A 17,220-nucleotide genomic window follows, 5' to 3' on the forward strand; every position below is an offset into this window, starting at 1 on the left:
TTGTTGCTCCATTACATTTAAGCATGAAGAGCAATGTATCAGGAAAAGCACAAAATCGAACTTCACAATAGTGTCTCCTTAATACCTTGTGTTTGTGACTCCTATTTCCATTGACTTACAGATTGTCAAGATATAGTAATGTACAGATATTTTAGGAATGTCCTCAGCATGGATATTGAACAGTCCTCAAATCCAGACCAGTTTTCATCTCAAAGTTGCTCATAGAGTAGAAAGAATGTGTAGTTGCAGGATATAACTGTGTTGAAATAAAACAAAACCAAGTGAAAGAGGACTCTTGGACCTAACAAAGAGACAGTCAAAGAACGATCTGATAGAATTGTCTAAGCTCAAAAATGCCACAGAGAAAGAAAATACAGTTATGCAAGGCCTGAAGTCAGAAAATGAAATTAACGGAGCACTTGTAATGCAAAAATAAGTACAGTTATTGGTCAGTAAAATAGGTGTGTAACGCATTGTTTCTAAGATGATGTACATATCAATAACTTATCTAATTTTAGGACGCATTTATATTAGTTCATGGAGGTGAACACTATAAACTCTTCAGGGCAAAGATTCAGCTTGTGTTCCAGAGGTCTGTAAGCCATAGTTTGCTGGAAAACCAGAGTGCATCTTGGGATAGTGCAACTGAGTACTTGCTGTCTTTCCATTTTTGCCCTCTATTTGCTACTGCCAAGGTACATTTACGACTGCATGGATTATTAGTTAGTTAATAGTTAGAACCTCCCAGCCATTCTGATGCTGCTCTTCATATTTTCTTATTAATTATTCTTTTTAATTACTAGTCCAGTCTGATATGGAGGAGACACCAGGAAAAGCAGAAAATCTCTTAGTTGTTCAAGTTATGCATGGAATACGCTCATACAGCAGAGTCCTGCTGCCTAGTTTAAAACTTTTTTTTTTTTTTGGATTCATCTTGCATGAATTTAGAGATCAGTCCTAATGTCATGCATTACCAAGCATTTGGCTTCATGAATGCAGTGTGCACAGCTTTATCTATTGCAATAATTTATCAGAAAATCCCATTTCTTGTCTAGTTGAATTTATAGAGGAGGAAATTCCAATGGTCTCTGCCATGACTTTTCAACACAACTTAAAAGACAACTTTTGAGACTGAGATTATAAACACTCATACAGGTCATTGGCATGTAAAATCAAATTTTCCTATTTTTTAAAGTTGCAAAAGTATTTTTCATTCTGTAATAGATCTTTAGGATACCTCAGAAAGAATTTTTTTTTCCTTGACTAATCAAATTTTTTCACATCTTTTAAAGCTAATATTTGACTGAAGAGAGTTCTTTCAACTGCACAACTTGCTCATTTGTACACAGGTATTGTGGTGTAATTTGCTCCAGGCTTATGCGTCAACCTTTGTTCTCCTCTTGTCTTTAGCCTTAATTATCCCATCAATTGCTTTGAAATCCCTAGGTGTAATCTTCCTATCTTTAATTCCTAAGTGATATTTAGTTTTTATTTATTGATGTAGAAGCACAAATGAGGCTGCGGGACGTGAGTAGAGACAAATTCTTGAGGAACGTGAGTAGACACAAATTCTTGACCACGTCTTCAGAAAAGGTTGAACAGTAATTATGTTATGTAGGCTGTCCTTTGAACCAGCATCACCTTTGTCTTTACTTCTTTTGTCTAATCTATGTCTTTGAGGACAAGAATATGTTTATAGTTGACTTAATAGCAGTAGGGACCGTTCATCCCCTGTGATGTTTAGTTTTGTCTGGGATTGCTTTCTCTTTCCATCCTGTCATTTAAGTGCTTTTATACCTTAAGCTTCATTTCCCCACTATACCTAACTGTTGTCTGAAATAGTACTTTCTCAGACCACGGCCTTAGTTCAATTTGTATAATTCCTTCTTCCCTGCCAAAAAACTTGGGTCATTGTCCTTTGAATATATTCACTGAATTGAGAGCAAGATGCTGCAGACTTTACATGCTATCCCTGTGCTGCTGCTTCTTTTGTCCAGTCTGCTCTGTTGACTTCTGACCACATTTTTATCTAACTCATGCATTTCTTTGAGCTTTCCAAGCAGTTATCTGGACACAACTGTATAGGTTGATAGTGAGGACTTATTTGTGTCCTTCCTGTGCTTCTTGAGTGGTTAACTTTGCATATAATGTGTACTTAGACAATTTGTCACGGGCATGGAGATGTTTGGTGTAGAGCTTCTACTGAGTTGGGTGGTGTTATCAAATGAATGGTAATTGTTTTCTTTATTTTATTTTCTGTTGTGTTACTTGCCCATTTGCCTTTTATCCTGTGGGAAGATTCACCCCAAGTTTGCATGTCTAAACAAGATACATAAATCCATCAAAAAGTGCAGAGAGCTTTACATGAAAGTAAGCTTTGCTTTCAGTTATTTGTAGAGATCCAATCTGTAGCATTAAGTACCAAACACAGAAGAAACTATTTTGTTTAACAAACACATTCCCAGGTTTTGATTTAGAATCAGTCTGCTTGTTTCTTCTGGTAAAATGAAGTTTGACATATGTGATTTTTCCATTCCTTTCTTGGTTAGAGTACAATATATTTTCTTCTGCTGCCTGCAATATGAAGGAAAACTCTTGATAGTGGCCATTTCCAGTTAGCTCTCACTGACTGTTTTGCTAACTTGCTCAAAGAAAACTAAGTGTTATAAGAACAAACAGCAGCTAATTTGCTTGTGCAACTCTTCTTTTTCTAATTGTAATTATCTCCGCCCTCTCATAAAATAATGTGACAGTGTGCATAACAGAAAAGAGGTTGTGTAGTGGTGACTTACAGTATCAGTTTCTTGTTGGTGTTTATATAGTAAACAAGTGCAAGTGGTGCATGGTTTTAATAAGCAAGTAAGGAAATAAATGGATAACTCACTTTACCTCTTTCTTGTCTCCCTAGTGATATTTATACTTGTTTATTTAATTTTAAATTATTTTAATTTACAAGTGAGTATTTGAAGTGAGGCATCCTTTAATTCTATTGTTTTATGTATGTTAAGGATCATAAATAAACAATGGAGTTAGTAACACGGTACAATTCTGTTTGGGTCTTCTTCATGCCCATGTATGGAAATAATTGGTAACAAACATTAGCCTTTCTCACATAGCACTTCTCCCAGATAAGTTTTGAAACAGATGCAAAGCCCATGGACTGTTACACATCATTAGTTCACCTCTTACCTCCTCACCAAAGCTACTTTGTGGTGGAAATTTTGAGTATTTTCCCTGGCAATATGCATCTGTAATTAAACTCAGCCCCAGTCACAGTGCATGTGAAGAGGTTGGTTTACTCTGCCCTCAGAGATGTCACATTGGATGGGAGAATACTTCATCTGTTCTACAAAACAATTTGCAAATACTGGCCATGTTAGAAACCATAAGGAATGTATCTTTTCTCCAGTAATTAGAAGGTGTCTTTGGGGGATCAATGGGTCTGTATGTTTTGTCAAAGGTACAGAAACTATGTATATATCCGTATGATCTATGGATCTTGACAGTACTGTAGTCCTGTGCTAGATGGGGCCACATGTAGGTGAAAAAGCCCGTTATTAAAGAACAACTTTCTCAAAAACCCTGAGTGTCTTTCTCCACAAACAGGATGTAATTTTTGTCCTAAAGCAGAATAAAAGTTGACAATCATGTGTTAGGGTTTCCCCATCACCACTACCTTTAGCATAATAAGAACATTAGAAAACTCCTATTGAGTAATCCCCTATATTCTGTCAAGCCCAGCGATTTATCCACCTTATTGTCTCCAGTGGTAGAGGGAGATGCAATGACCAAAAATATGACATCCGACTGTCTTTTACAGTCCATTCGTTGTGTATTTCTCCAACATTCAAAGTAAATGTGTTAGGGATGATGGCTCACAGATTTGTCAAACTCTTTTTGGACATGCTGACAGTCTCCACAACCAGGATCTTCTGCTGGCAACATGTAGAATTGGTCTGTTTCTAGTGCATATAATGCTTTCATTTATTGTGGTTTTTAATCTCTCAGTTTCATCAAGTGCCCCTAGTTCTATTACAAAATTTTTTAAATGGAGGTTCAAAATTGTGTTGGATATATGGATGGGGACAAATTTTGTATAGCAGTGAAATCCTTGTAAATATTAATTTTCCTGTGTTGTGTTCTTTTAGAGGGAAAAAGCCCAAGCCTTTGTTGTGTAGTTTATAGGACTGGTATTGAACAGAGCATTTCATTGTGCTACTTGCAGTAGCAGTAAATGTTTTTCCTGTCTATTTAACTGCTTCAAAAGCCAGATTTTTATTCCAACCCAGATATTATAAAAAAATCTATGTTGTAATTGTAATTAAGAAGATAAAAATTATGTTCAATTTGACTGTAGTTTACCTTCCCTATATCTCATTTTTCTATTGTGAATCAAACTTTAAAATAGAAATGTTAGTTTTTACTTAGATTATAAAATTTAAAATGAAGAGTGATTTAGAGGGAGAAAATCTTGCTGAAAACCTGTGTTATACTTGAATGAAGCAGTCAGATAGAAAATGGAAATTAAATGAGCGCCTTCATAAGGAACAGGAAATAAGTACTATGGGTAGCAGGGAAGACTTCACTTTGGGTTAGAGATCATTCCCTGTTTGGACCATTAAGCATCACTTTGGCTCTATACCAACTAATAACAAAGTAAGTTATTAGTGACCAAGCATTCTATATGTTATCCATTGTGTTTTTAAACCATTTGTAGTTTGGAAATTAGGAGAAGATAGCATTGAGTATTTTGTTCTCTGCAAAAACACCTTTAGTCATCTTGGTTTTTGATCCTCCCTTACTTGGAACATAGTTCCAAGAGACAAAAAGAGTATACCTAAAAATAAAAGATAAGAAGTGAAAAACGTATGTATTTCATCTGTTGTACTTCTATACATGTAAGAAGACTTAGATTTTATTTTTACTCACAGATATGGCAATAATTTTTTACTATAGAGAGTCCTATTTGTCTGATTTGAGTCGGTTTCGCCAAAAGCCATTTTGTCCGACTTTTCAGGATCAAATAAATGTGGAGTAAGACTTAACAGCTTTAAAAATATTTACTGACTTTCATGTAAGCATTGACATTGCTTCTGCTTTAGGAGTTCATGAGTGTCTGTGGAGTTATGTGCTAAAAACTGTAATGCTCCCTTATTACAGCTTCTGCAAACAGGAAAAGCTGCCCATCACATTTCAGTCCTGTGTGATTATGAAGGAGTGCCAGGTGTCAGAATGGTCGGAATGGACCCCCTGCTCCAAAACCTGCTTTGACATGACAACCCCTAAAGGGAACCGTACAAGATCACGGACCATTAAGCAGCTCCCTGTTGGCAGTGAAAGCGAATGCCCACAATTAGAAGAAGCAGAGCAGTGTGTTTCTCAAGGAGACGGTGTAGCACCCTGCATTACGTAAGTTGGTTCATTTCAGTTCTCTGTTCCTAAAATGAACAATTTCAATTAAGCGTACAGGGCTGGTAATGGAATATCAACCAAACTATTATTAAAGAAATAATAGGTAGGACTTTGACCTCTTTTCTTTATACTTGTATATTCAGTATTCTTGAAAGCCCAAAGTCTGCAAATAGCTTCCATTGTAGTGTAACCAGTTCCTTCTCTAAATACGGGAATAACAATTGTATATTTGCTTTTCATTAATTTTTTAAAAGGCAGTATTTGCACATATGCAGATTCAGGCAAGATAAAAATAAATTAGTTGTATTGATTTGTCACCTATCTTTTCCCTACATAACATTTCTACCAGAATCCTTGTTTTCTGAATTTCTGGTCTGTTTGAGGACCAAATGTTGAACACAGGAAAGGGGTGATAAACATCTGGTTAGCTAACAGACTATTTTAGTGAGTCTTGTATTCAGCACAACAGAGGCATTACTGGGCCCCACATGGGAAGTGGGAGAGGCCAACAGTGACAGTAAATAAATTTTAGGAGAAATGACACTGAGCACTTTATGATGCAAAAGATTGCTGTAAACCTTATCTAATCAAAATTAATATTAAAGTCCCAACTGTATTTTTTCTTTATAAAATTAAGAATAGGGTCTGGAGAAATGTCACTTGATGTTAAGCATCTTTGACTGTGGTAAATATTTTTCATTTAAGGGTTGAAATTATAGTCGTTCTTTATCTCCAGCTGCATTAGGAAGCACTTTGCTTTTAGTCTTAAAGTACTTGTTAGGTAGGGAATTCTGTGGCATTTCCTGCAGTTCATAATCCCGACTGGGGTTTTACTGTGAGTCAAAGATCTTCTTTGCTGTGTATTCACTGATTAGGAAGCTTCCAGCTTCTCATCATTCATCAGTACCCAGTAGGGATGCTTCAGTTCACTGCAGAATGATCTTCCTTTTAACTGGGAAAAAATAACTCACTGAAAAGTTTTTCTGTAGTCATTATAAAAAATACAATTATAGTTTCACCTTGATATCCAGAAGAAACTTTTGTGCCTCCTATCAAAGATAACAGTACGCTTTTGGGTAATTTTTGCGGGGGGGGGAGGAAGGGGGTGGTGATGGTGAGGTTTTTCCCTTATTTTCTAGCCCTTATGTTTCTCAGCATACACATCTCTTTTGTATTTTGGATTTTGATTATATAAATTTTCAAGCTCTATACAAATGCTGAGAGTCACAATCTTGAAAGTTAACTTATCTGAATATGGACTATATGTCTCTGTATATCAAGTTTTTCTTCCCTCAAATGAAGTATCTGTATGTGTAGTATGTTTCAGGAATTGAACAGAAAAGATCCTCCTAAAGAGTAATGATTTAAAAAATTGAGTAATGCAAAAAAGTTTTCCATACACAAAAAAATTCAAGATCTAATGCACCTTTGTGTGCAAGAAATTGTGGTGCTCAGGCCTTTTATGAAATTAATGAGGTTACTGAGGTATTTCAGCTTGTATAATTTAATACTGTGTAAAATGACTGCATGATTTCTGAAGACCCAATGAACCAAATTGTATCCAGGTATGGCTGGCGCACCACAGAGTGGACAGAATGCCGTGTGGATCCTCTCCTGAGCCAACAAGACAAGAGGCGAGGAAATCAGACTGCACTGTGCGGAGGCGGCATCCAGACCAGGGAGGTGTACTGTGTGCAAGCTAATGAAAACCTCCTCTCCTACTTAAATACCCTCAAGGATAAAGAAGGTAAATTTGATTCAATTGCAATTAAATTAGTGTGAAATCAGAGCATATCAGTATTCCAGAGCTCTTCCACAGCCATTGTCTTCTGTCATGAGTGCCTCCTTACCTTGTGAGTTACTGCTATTTTTTAATTCGGATGAAAATGCTTAATTGCTGTAGCAGAATTTTCAATCTCTATGCTGCAAATATAGATTCCAAATAGAAATTCCTACAAATTAGTATTTCTTAGTGTCTACTGAAAAATACTGTGCAGGATACCTTTCCATAAGAAAGAACATGAAAAGGTTGGTCAGAAGTCCTAGATTTGGTTATTTCATCTACTGTAATTTTCTTGTGTGTCCTTTATCTGGGTGGTGAACTTGTGCTGTTTGATGTGCAGATGGAAATTGTCAATTTGGCATGTAAGCTCAATATAGAAAAATATAAAAATATTATTAAATTCCATTCTCAGGGAATTGATTTTTTTTGCGGTATTTGGTCAAATTTTTAAGTAGCTCTCAGGACTTCAAGCCAATACCATTTCAAAGGTTTATTTACCTAACTGAAAGAGAGAAGAGATTATTCCTTGTTGCTGTTAAAGCCTGTACATCTTCTTAAGAAAAGAGAGAATAGTTTAGAACACAAAATCTTTAATTCATTTTGTAATCTACATGCTTTACAATAACATTTGAGTTGTTTGCATTACATCTGCTTCTGTAGAGTAATGCAGCACTATAGAGTCAGAAATCAGTAAATTAAGCTAAATGCATTTAGCTTTTTAATTAGATTTTATCCTCTACCTATTTCATACAAACACATATTATTATTATTATTAATAATAATTAAAAAAATGCGGCCATATACTTCAGGAAAAACAATAGCCATATACTTCAGGAAAAACAACATTAATATGCAAATCCGATACAATGCCACATTTTGTCCAGGGCTGGCCAAACAGCAGACTAGTTAGGTTCCTGCTGTGGATTAAAGGTACTCTCAAACTTGCCGTAGAGGTAGAGTTTGTGGGGAATGATAATGCCAACATCCATTTCAGTGTGACTGCTCAGATCAGTAGGGTGTGACTTGTGAGCTCTGCAGGCCCACATCTGTATTTATTAAAGAAGAAGCTTTCAAGCCTCTTTGTCTTATGCAAATCAGCTCTGCCCAAGGGCTTTTAGTAAATCGTCTCTGCTGAACAAAGTTTAGATGCCTCTGCTGTAGTGTGAACTACAAAAACCTCCCAGCTAAGGAGAGGTAACAATAAAACCAGTGGCAGCTCACTGTTCAGAATGATGATTAGGATTTTGGTGGGCTGTGAAGTCTCGCCAGATTAGGCGTGTGTGAAATTTACCCTTATCAGACTGTGACAGGAATACATGGAGCCCATCAGGAGGTAATCTCTGCAGGCTCCTGAAAGCTGATTAAAATGTAACTAGTCTTTGGATGCATAAACATGAGAACATTTTTTTAAGAGCTCAAACTGGGATTGAAGTGGTTCTTAATTTAAAAAGGAGCTCTGGGCTCCTTCCACATTAGGGACAGATTTTCTGAAGAGGTGCTGCTCTGCTCATCCTCCCACTCTCTCCCCTCACAGGATAGAAAACAGTGAGTAATTTGAGGATGGAAAAAAGCCAGGGCACACACCCACCAGACTATGCTGTGGGGAAACGCCTTCATCCCAGGGTAGTTTGCTGTTGGTTGTAGCAAATGCTGTCTTGGTTAGGCTGCTTTAAAGATCTCCATTCTCATATATTCATGGTGGCGTTTCCCTGTTATTTCAGAAAGTCAGTCACAGAGCAAGTCGAAGGCTAGTGCTGCACCTCTGCTATCAATCACTTTTGAAATAACAGGTAGGTAAATTAAGGCCTCCAACCTGACCTTTTGATTAAGAGCATGCAAAGGAGGCAAGGACCCTTTTGGGGGACCTTGTTTGCTATATTTATATAATTAACGTTTATGTAGCTCTGAAATAGTTAAATGAATTTGAGCATTCCCAGGAAATTTCAGATCAGTTTGAAAGTGACAGGCCAAAATTCAAACTAATGAAGTTCAGGAGCCAGCTGGGATGCTGGAACAGTTGCCTGCTCCACTCCTGAACTGTTGTAGCTAGTGACTGCTTTTCCTCTCACTTCTGAGCATTGAGAGTTGTTTTGCAACTTTCATCATAGCTGCTGTTTCCAATCCCTTCTGTAGATTTAAAACTCCAAGTTAGGCCCTGGTAAGAAAATGAACTTCTAATATTTAGCTGAACCAGAATCCCTCACACCATTCAGATCAATAGAAAGAAGAAGGAGCTTTGGTTGTAGTAGTTAAGCAGTGGCAATCAAGTTTCCTGGAGGCCACAGTCATTCTGCCATTTACTTGCTTGCTGCTGACTTACATTGTTTCATCTCTATTCACCTTCTTAACTGGTTTAGCCATGAAGTTTCTCTTTCTATATGACGTGGACTGTTTCATCTTATTCTGAGTACCTTTAAAACCCTCGGTGCAGAATAAAGAGGAGGAAAGTTCCTTTATGGGCGTAAATTTATTCTACATTTACAAATACACATTCGTTGCCCTATTAAACACAGGGGAGCTGCTTACATGCATGGAATTGTGCAGTTTCTCAGAGCATAAAGTTCTGAATTATCTAATGTTTTTTTGATGAGAGAATTCAGCATTATAGAAAATGAGAAGAAAATGTGCTATTTAATTGTTGGTCATAATGTGTTTTGAGCTTGGGTTTTTCTTGGGATTTTTGAGTGAGAGTACTTGGAGAAATTGCTTTCTGTTGTTTGCTATGAGACCAGTGTGATAAATGACCAGAAAGAAATATGAGGTTGTGTCTTCGTTATACTGATGCAGTCACATAGAAATTCAGTCTCTTTGCCAGACTGGTAATTACTGGGCACAAGTCTCTTGAGGGTCTTTAGGGGAAGATGCAGAGTTTGATGTCTTGATAAATGTAGCAAATTCATAACAGCAGAAGTGTTCTTTTTCTTTTCAGTTGTTTTTAAAATGCAGCAATTCAAGGAGGTGTTTTCTGAGGATATAAAATACCTTCAGCTAAAATTTCCTAATATAGAAGATGATTTGAGGAATTGATAATTAAATTGTAGTTTAGTTTTTAGGTTACTACCCTCAAACCTGAAATTCCTTGAAAACTGAATCTAATTTATTAGTTAGATTGAAGGAGAAAGAGAGATTATCAAAATGCAATAACTTTTCTTTCTATTTTTGACCCAAAATTTGGCCAAATTTCACAGAGATCTTGTAGTATTACACACAGTCTAATCAGCATTCAACATTACTTCCAAGGAATAAAGAAAAATCTTCACTGCTGACACAAGAGTCTGAAAGGACAGAGATAAGACATGGTTTTAAACTGTAACTATATGCATCCAGTATCATCTTAACTCAGAGTGTCTTTGCTAAACAATAAGCATTAAAGCCTATGCTCAATCATACTTTTGTGATGCTGAAAGAAATTAATTTAAATTCATGGGAACAAGATAGTCATATTATGCCCAGGCAAAGCTGTTTTCTTATTTTACTGTAGTCTCAAAAAAAAAAAAAAAAAAAAAAAAAAAAAAAAAAAAAAAAAAAAAGAATTCTGAGTAATCCTGCATGAAATTCATTGTAAGTGCTCAATGATGAAAACAGCTTTTAATAACCTGAAATAAAACTTTTCTGTCCTGTGGTTGAATTTTGTTGTAAAAGCAAAGTATAAGAGATAGCATTTGTATATCACTTAGGGTGTAAAACCAGCATTTGAAAAGCATTTTGGAACATTTAAAGGTTTATTGATACCTGTGTTATGATAAAAACTGCTATTTAAAGCTTCTTGATTAAAGATCTTTGTTATTTTTCTGAGTAAAAAATCCTTGAACTAGTGTGATGATAAGTTCTTTATCATGATGAAGGCTAGAGATGAAGCATGGAATTCCTCGGAGCACTTTCTCTATTCCCTGAAGCAAGACTGTGTCTCAGGGGTGTGATTGGCCCTTAATTTCAACTCTCTCACTTGGGCAATTTCCCCAATTAAATCAAGGTTAAAAATGTATGTATGGCAGTTACTGTTTTTCTTTTTTTATTAGAAACTATTCAATACAAATTGAACAATTTTTTGACAACAAAAGGCAAATTATGTTTGCTTATCTCCGTTTTCTACACCAGATATGCGTATTATGTTGATTGTCATGCATGTTAGGTGTGCATGTCCAACTTACTGTAAAATTCAATGGTATGTCATAAAATTTAATTTCAACATACCATTATGTTAATGCTGGAATATTAGGCTTTATATTATTTTGTTTCAAGAGATTGGTGAGCTAGAGGCAGTAATAATAAATGGCTATCTGCTACCTTCATGCCTTCATTATGTGGAGCAACACTGTAAAACTGTGCCAAAGGAGACAACGTTTAAAACCAGAATAGCGTGAGGATTTTAAATTCCATTTTCCCCTTTAAAAAGTGAGAATTGGATTCTTTTTTGGAAACGTAAAGATCACCTGCTTAGAAAATCTGAATGGAAAAACACACACACGTCTACATGTTATACAAGCACACAGGAAGTGTTGACTGTACTTCAACAGCCTGGTGTTTGCTTTCACATTCTGTAAGTGGTTATTAATCTCATCTTTCAGAAAGATATTTTGTCATATACTGAATTTACTTAGTCTCAGAGTCTTTCCATCGAAAGTGGTGGCAAAATTAATGACATAACTCCCCCATGGAAAAAAAAACCAAAACAAACAAACTAATAGAATGAGAGTGTTTTAAGTTAAGGAATTTCATGTTTCCTCAATCAACCAAAGTGAAATAATGTCACAGACTTCTAGCAGATATTCTCTGCTTACTGTAATATTTTGTCAAGTCCTGTGTTATGAAAGAGAATTAAAATCTTGCTTTCAATGAAATGCTACATTTTCAGTTAGAGTTCTGAGCCTTACTCTGGCACCTTATAGAATTGTTCTGTTACTTTTATTTCCTGGAAAGTCAAAAGAATAAAGTACAGAAGCAGACAGGTGATTTAGGCTCAGGTTATTGATTCTTAAAGAACAGAAGACTCTACTTTCACATGTGTCTCCATAGATTAATAGCACTTTTAAAAAAAATTGTTTTGAGCAGTTTTTTCAACTCCATGTGTACATTATGTTTACATATTTATAGACATATATATTTAGCAAATGCAAACTTTACATATATCTGAAACAAAGCCTTTCTTGAACTAAAGTTGCTGCTGCGCAAATCTTACTGCTGAGTGTGCACTTGATGGTCTTTAGAGTAAAAGAAAAAATGTTGCCATAATTTTAGTTGTGTTTCAGGTTAAAGCTCAAAAAAAGATCTTTTAAATATTAATTAACCAGGCCTTTGAAGTGATAGTATCATATAGCTTACGTATACAAGTGCAAAGGGGTTTGTGCAGCTTTTTGTTCAGTTTCTTAAGAGAAGAAGTAATGAGATAGCAGGAAATTTATGCAGAGTACAAAGTGAACAATTGTAGTGGTGTAATTTACCCCTCAAAGGAAAGGACTGGGTCTGAGTGGGTGCTGCTATATCTAAAGTCTTCCCGTCTCCACCTAATGGGATTTGACTTTTTTTGTGCCGAGAGTAAACTGACTTCCATTCAATTTTTTTCAAGGCAGGCATTTCTCCATCACATCATCAGATTAAAATGATGAGATAGCAGCCTTTCTGACTGAAGGGTAGTCCTGTCCACTTAGAGCTGAGGATCATGACCAGTGACATATGAGAAATATTTTAACTTTGTTTTGACAGCCTCAAGGCCAGTAGACCGTAAACTCTGTACAGGACCTCTTCCCAGCACCTCCCAGCTGTGCCATGTTCCCTGTCCTACAGAGTGCGAGACCTCGGCATGGTCAGCCTGGGGACCATGCACCTATGAAAGCTGTGATGAACCTCAGGCCAAGAAGGGTATGTAAAAATTCAGCAGAGCCTTTTAATGGTGATATTTACTCTTCCTAAGTCAGTAGGTTACGCAAGCACACAAAATTTTGTACCAAGAAATGTGTATCTAATGCCTCTGGGCATCAAAATAAGTAATGGAATTAGGACTACATTTGACATCACTGTTACACCAAATGCAGCACAAATGTAGCCTGTTGACTAGACTCTCAAGATCAGTTTGGGTTTTTACAGGTCATTACACTTTCGAAACTTCCTATCAGATTGAAAGGGATAAAATTTTTGTGTTCAAATCACAGTTTTGGCACTCTCTCAAAAGGAGGACAGAAGCCTCCTTTGAGGTGTGCGGCATACAAGTCATTCAAAGATTTACAGTTCAGTAATAGCTCAAGAATTCACCGTTAGACTGTAAAGCATGATCTGGCAAAGAGATGGCACCATTCACTGTTCATATGTGAGACTGTTTTACTTATGACATATGTGCTGGTTTCAATTCCAGTACGTTTTACAACTTATTGCCATGCAGAACAGATTGTAGTAACCTGACATCAAAAATAGGAAAGCAAGAATACAGTGACAGGAACCTCACGTTAGAAGGCTGTGGGCTTCTGGCTGTAAATGAGAAAAACTGGCCTAGTCATTGCTGCAAAGTGATTATCTGATAAAAGTTGGGAATACAGACTAGGTTTCTTGATTAAAAACAGTCATAAGGAAGGGCAGCCACATATGTCCACTGGAAGGAGCAACTGTGATTACTGTGTTTGTTTAGCTGGATCTTTCTGGCATACTGCTAGCTACACTTCTGTCTGGGCAGCAATTATATAGGTTTTACAAAGCTGTTTTGTGAAACTCTGACCCAACCATGATCAATTCAAGGAGGAAAAAGCAGTTCAGTGTGCAAATCTATCAGATTAAGTTTCCTCTGAGTACAGCTGTCAAGTAGTCTGTTATTTTTATTGCTGTTTTGTCACTGAAAGATTTGCTACATTTTCAGGGGTAAAGTTTAGGTTTGCGAGACTGATTTGGACATCTGTCTAATAGAAATACATTAGTATGTGCTTTGTGCAAGCCTTTATTCCTGCACACATGAGCAGGGATCTTTTCTCAACTGCCAATGTTTTCTTCTTATCTGGAAATCCTTACATTTTATTTTATAATTGCATTGACAGTTCTTCTGAGAGAATGATGTGAAAATTGCACAGGCACTCCCACTTTTAGCAGCATATCTCTCTACACATTTCCAGATCATTTGCATCCTTTGTTGCTGTGAATATTAGAGTTTTTTTATTTTTGAAAATATATCAGCCTTTTGTGTCAGGCTTACTAAACCTTTTGCACATTATTTGGTTGAACTCTTCAATTTAGGAAAAAAAGAAAACAAACAACAACTGATGATAAATGGAAATGTATTTTTGAAATAAATAGTTGCTATAATTGAATTAAGAGGCATATCTTCAAAGAATCAGTTCTTGAACATGTGTGTTTAAAAACTCTTCTGTTTCATTTGTGTCCTGGTAGAAATGACAGTTGCATGAAGTATTTTATTTAAAATTTCTGTATATTACTAACTTGCCTGAATACTGATATAAAACAAAAGAGACTGAAAAGATGTGAGAAGATAAATTATTTCTTGTATCCGTTCAGTTTGTTTGGGTTGTTCTGACTGTATTTTTCCGTTTTTTTCAATGGGCCATCCTGAAAGGAGAGAGGGAGTTACTTTTGGTCTCTGGCATTGACCTGGCAGACGACACAGTGCATAAAGGCCCACTAGTTTCTCCTTTCCAAAATGAGTTTAGGTAGCCTTAAGGAATTTTTTTAATGCTTGCAAGGCAATATTGTGATGTTTATTACTGAAAATGTATCCATAGGACCTGAGTTTATTTCTGTGCTTTTCTTTTTCTCACAAGGTTGTCTTTTATTCTGCCATTTTATTTTGGAGGGTTAGAGGGGCAAGGAAGTGTTTATAAGCTGATTTCGCTTGATAATCCTCTCCTGTTGAAACATACCTGAGAAGAAAACAAACAACATTATTGAGAAATGGTAACCCAACAATGTAATCAAGATGCATAAAATGAGATGGATCTTGCAAGAGTGATGCTCAGCAAATGATCCTGTCTCCTTCCTGGAGTACACATGACTGTGATATACAGGAGTTTAAGGCAAACCCTCCTGAGGAGGCTCAAAACATTGAAACTGAAGAAGGACTTTAGACCTTCTTTAATGAGTTCTTCTATCCAATTATCTAAAATGCTTTGTTCTGCTGAGTGTCTGTGGTATGTTTTGTAGAGAAGAGGAACAGAACTGTTCACTCAGGTATAGACAGATACAGAAAGTGCTTCACTTCACCTTTTAGAGTTAAATTGTTATTTTCATGGACAGGCTTTAAACTAAGGAAACGTCGCATCACCAATGAGCCTACAGGAGGAACAGGAAACTGCCCTCACCTGCTGGAAGCCATCCCATGTGAAGAGCCCTCTTGCTATGACTGGAGAATCACGGGGCTGGAGGAATGCATTCCTGACAATGAGAAGCCGTGTGGCCCTGGGACACAGGTTCCTGTTGTCGTCTGTGTCAACAGCGATGGTAAGATGGATGCTTTTTCCTACAGTCCACACCAGCTAGAGTGAAGATACTGAAATGTAGTACAAAAGAGTATCAGTTTTTGTTCTCAGCTTTCTTGATCCTGAAAACCAAGCTGTCTGAATAGACATAAATGTTCATTAATTACTGGAGAGGAAGGGTAAGGCCTCTAGTTGCTCTAGGACCAAGCTCCTTCACTTATACTGTATAGGTTTTCAAAGCTTCACGAAGTGACTTAAAGAAAATTAAATAGAAAACATCTATTGTTTGCCAGTAGATCAGGTTTATGCCTGCAGTTGCTTGACTGAATTTCCTGATGTAATCCCACTAACAAAGCTGATCCTCTGAGCCCAGAAACAAATAAAATGTGAGCAAAGTAAGATGCATTGCAGTAAGTATAGCTGGAAGAAAAATAATAATGTGTTTATTAAAGAGGATGGTTTGAGATGTGTTACAGAGTTGGGTTGACAGTCCAAGCTGTCTTTCTTCTTCAAAAGGTCAAAAAAAATACCACCATTATTCAATTATCTTCTGCGAGACAAAACAGATCTTGCATGACATAGTCATAAAAGCCAATTTTGAAAGCTGCTTACAGAATACTTTAATCTACTGAAGATTAATGAATTACTGTTGTGAGAATGGTTCTTATTCATTAGCAATATTGTAGTCTAGAGCAGCATATAAATTAAAATAATTGTATTGACTGCAGTGTAGTAAGCAGTAAGCAGGTAAGCGGCTTCTTCCAACAGAGGATTAAGTAAGAGGACACGTCTGATGAGCGCTAACAGCTGCACAAAATATTTTGAAATTAAATCAGTCAGAAGTAATAAGAACTGATTATAGAGATATTTAAATCTTGAGCTTTCATGCTGAAGACTTTCAGTTGTAAGCGATTTTTGGGGCTTAAATTGAATTGCTCAGAGTTAGAATGCAAGATTTATTTTTCTGCACCTAAGAGAACCAGTAACCATTTTTTACAGCTCAGAAAGAGATTAGCCTAGAATTGCAATATTCAATCTCCCATATTTTATGTCCTTAACTCAAAAAATTTCCCTTTGCAATTTAATAATTCATTGGCAACAACACTGAAACTTTTTGCAGGGTTTTTTGTATACATTTTCAGATGAAAAATGGCCTTTTCCTTGTAAATCAAGGTGTTTCCTAAATAATTGTGAAGACACTTAAAGAAATCTGTAAAACAAAAAAACTGGGTTTTTGCTTTACTAGATTACGGTTAGTTTGGCTTACATTTATTTTGAAAAATTTTGTTTTCTCACACATCTATACTGATTTCTTTTTAGTTGTAATATGATAATTTATATTGACTATAATATTTTATATTTGGAGCATGCCATTGGGCCATTAAACTTTGAGATGTCTTTTATGTATATGATATTTTATATTAAAACTCAAAGGATTTGCTCTTGGCACTTCATGGGCTTTGGTTTTGGCCAAATTTGACTTTGAAAACTCGTGTTTAACTTTTTTTATTCCCAGTATTTGTTTTTGTCTCTCTGTCTTTCTGAATTATATGGCATTATGTATTGCTGTAAATACATGGCCTTATACATTGCCTGTATCAGTAATCTACCTCA

At 36.2% G+C, this 17,220-nt stretch overlaps 1 protein-coding gene across 1 annotated transcript in view; it reads left to right on the forward strand.

Moving 5' to 3' along the window:
* The window catches only part of THSD7A (thrombospondin type 1 domain containing 7A), a 278,494-nt gene that overhangs the window by 169,033 nt on the left and 92,241 nt on the right, over positions 1–17,220 (forward strand). The window contains exons 5-8 of the mRNA XM_066196734.1: positions 5,161–5,409; positions 6,978–7,159; positions 12,899–13,054; positions 15,425–15,628. Coding sequence (XP_066052831.1) covers positions 5,161–5,409; positions 6,978–7,159; positions 12,899–13,054; positions 15,425–15,628 — 791 coding nt within the window. The remainder of the gene's footprint in view (positions 1–5,160; positions 5,410–6,977; positions 7,160–12,898; positions 13,055–15,424; positions 15,629–17,220) is intronic.

The sequence above is a fragment of the Chamaea fasciata genome, unplaced genomic scaffold (assembly GCF_029207755.1).
Source record: "Chamaea fasciata isolate MVZ Bird 193981 ecotype frontalis unplaced genomic scaffold, bChaFas1.0.hap1 SCAF_1, whole genome shotgun sequence".
Taxonomy (NCBI): domain Eukaryota; kingdom Metazoa; phylum Chordata; class Aves; order Passeriformes; family Sylviidae; genus Chamaea; species Chamaea fasciata.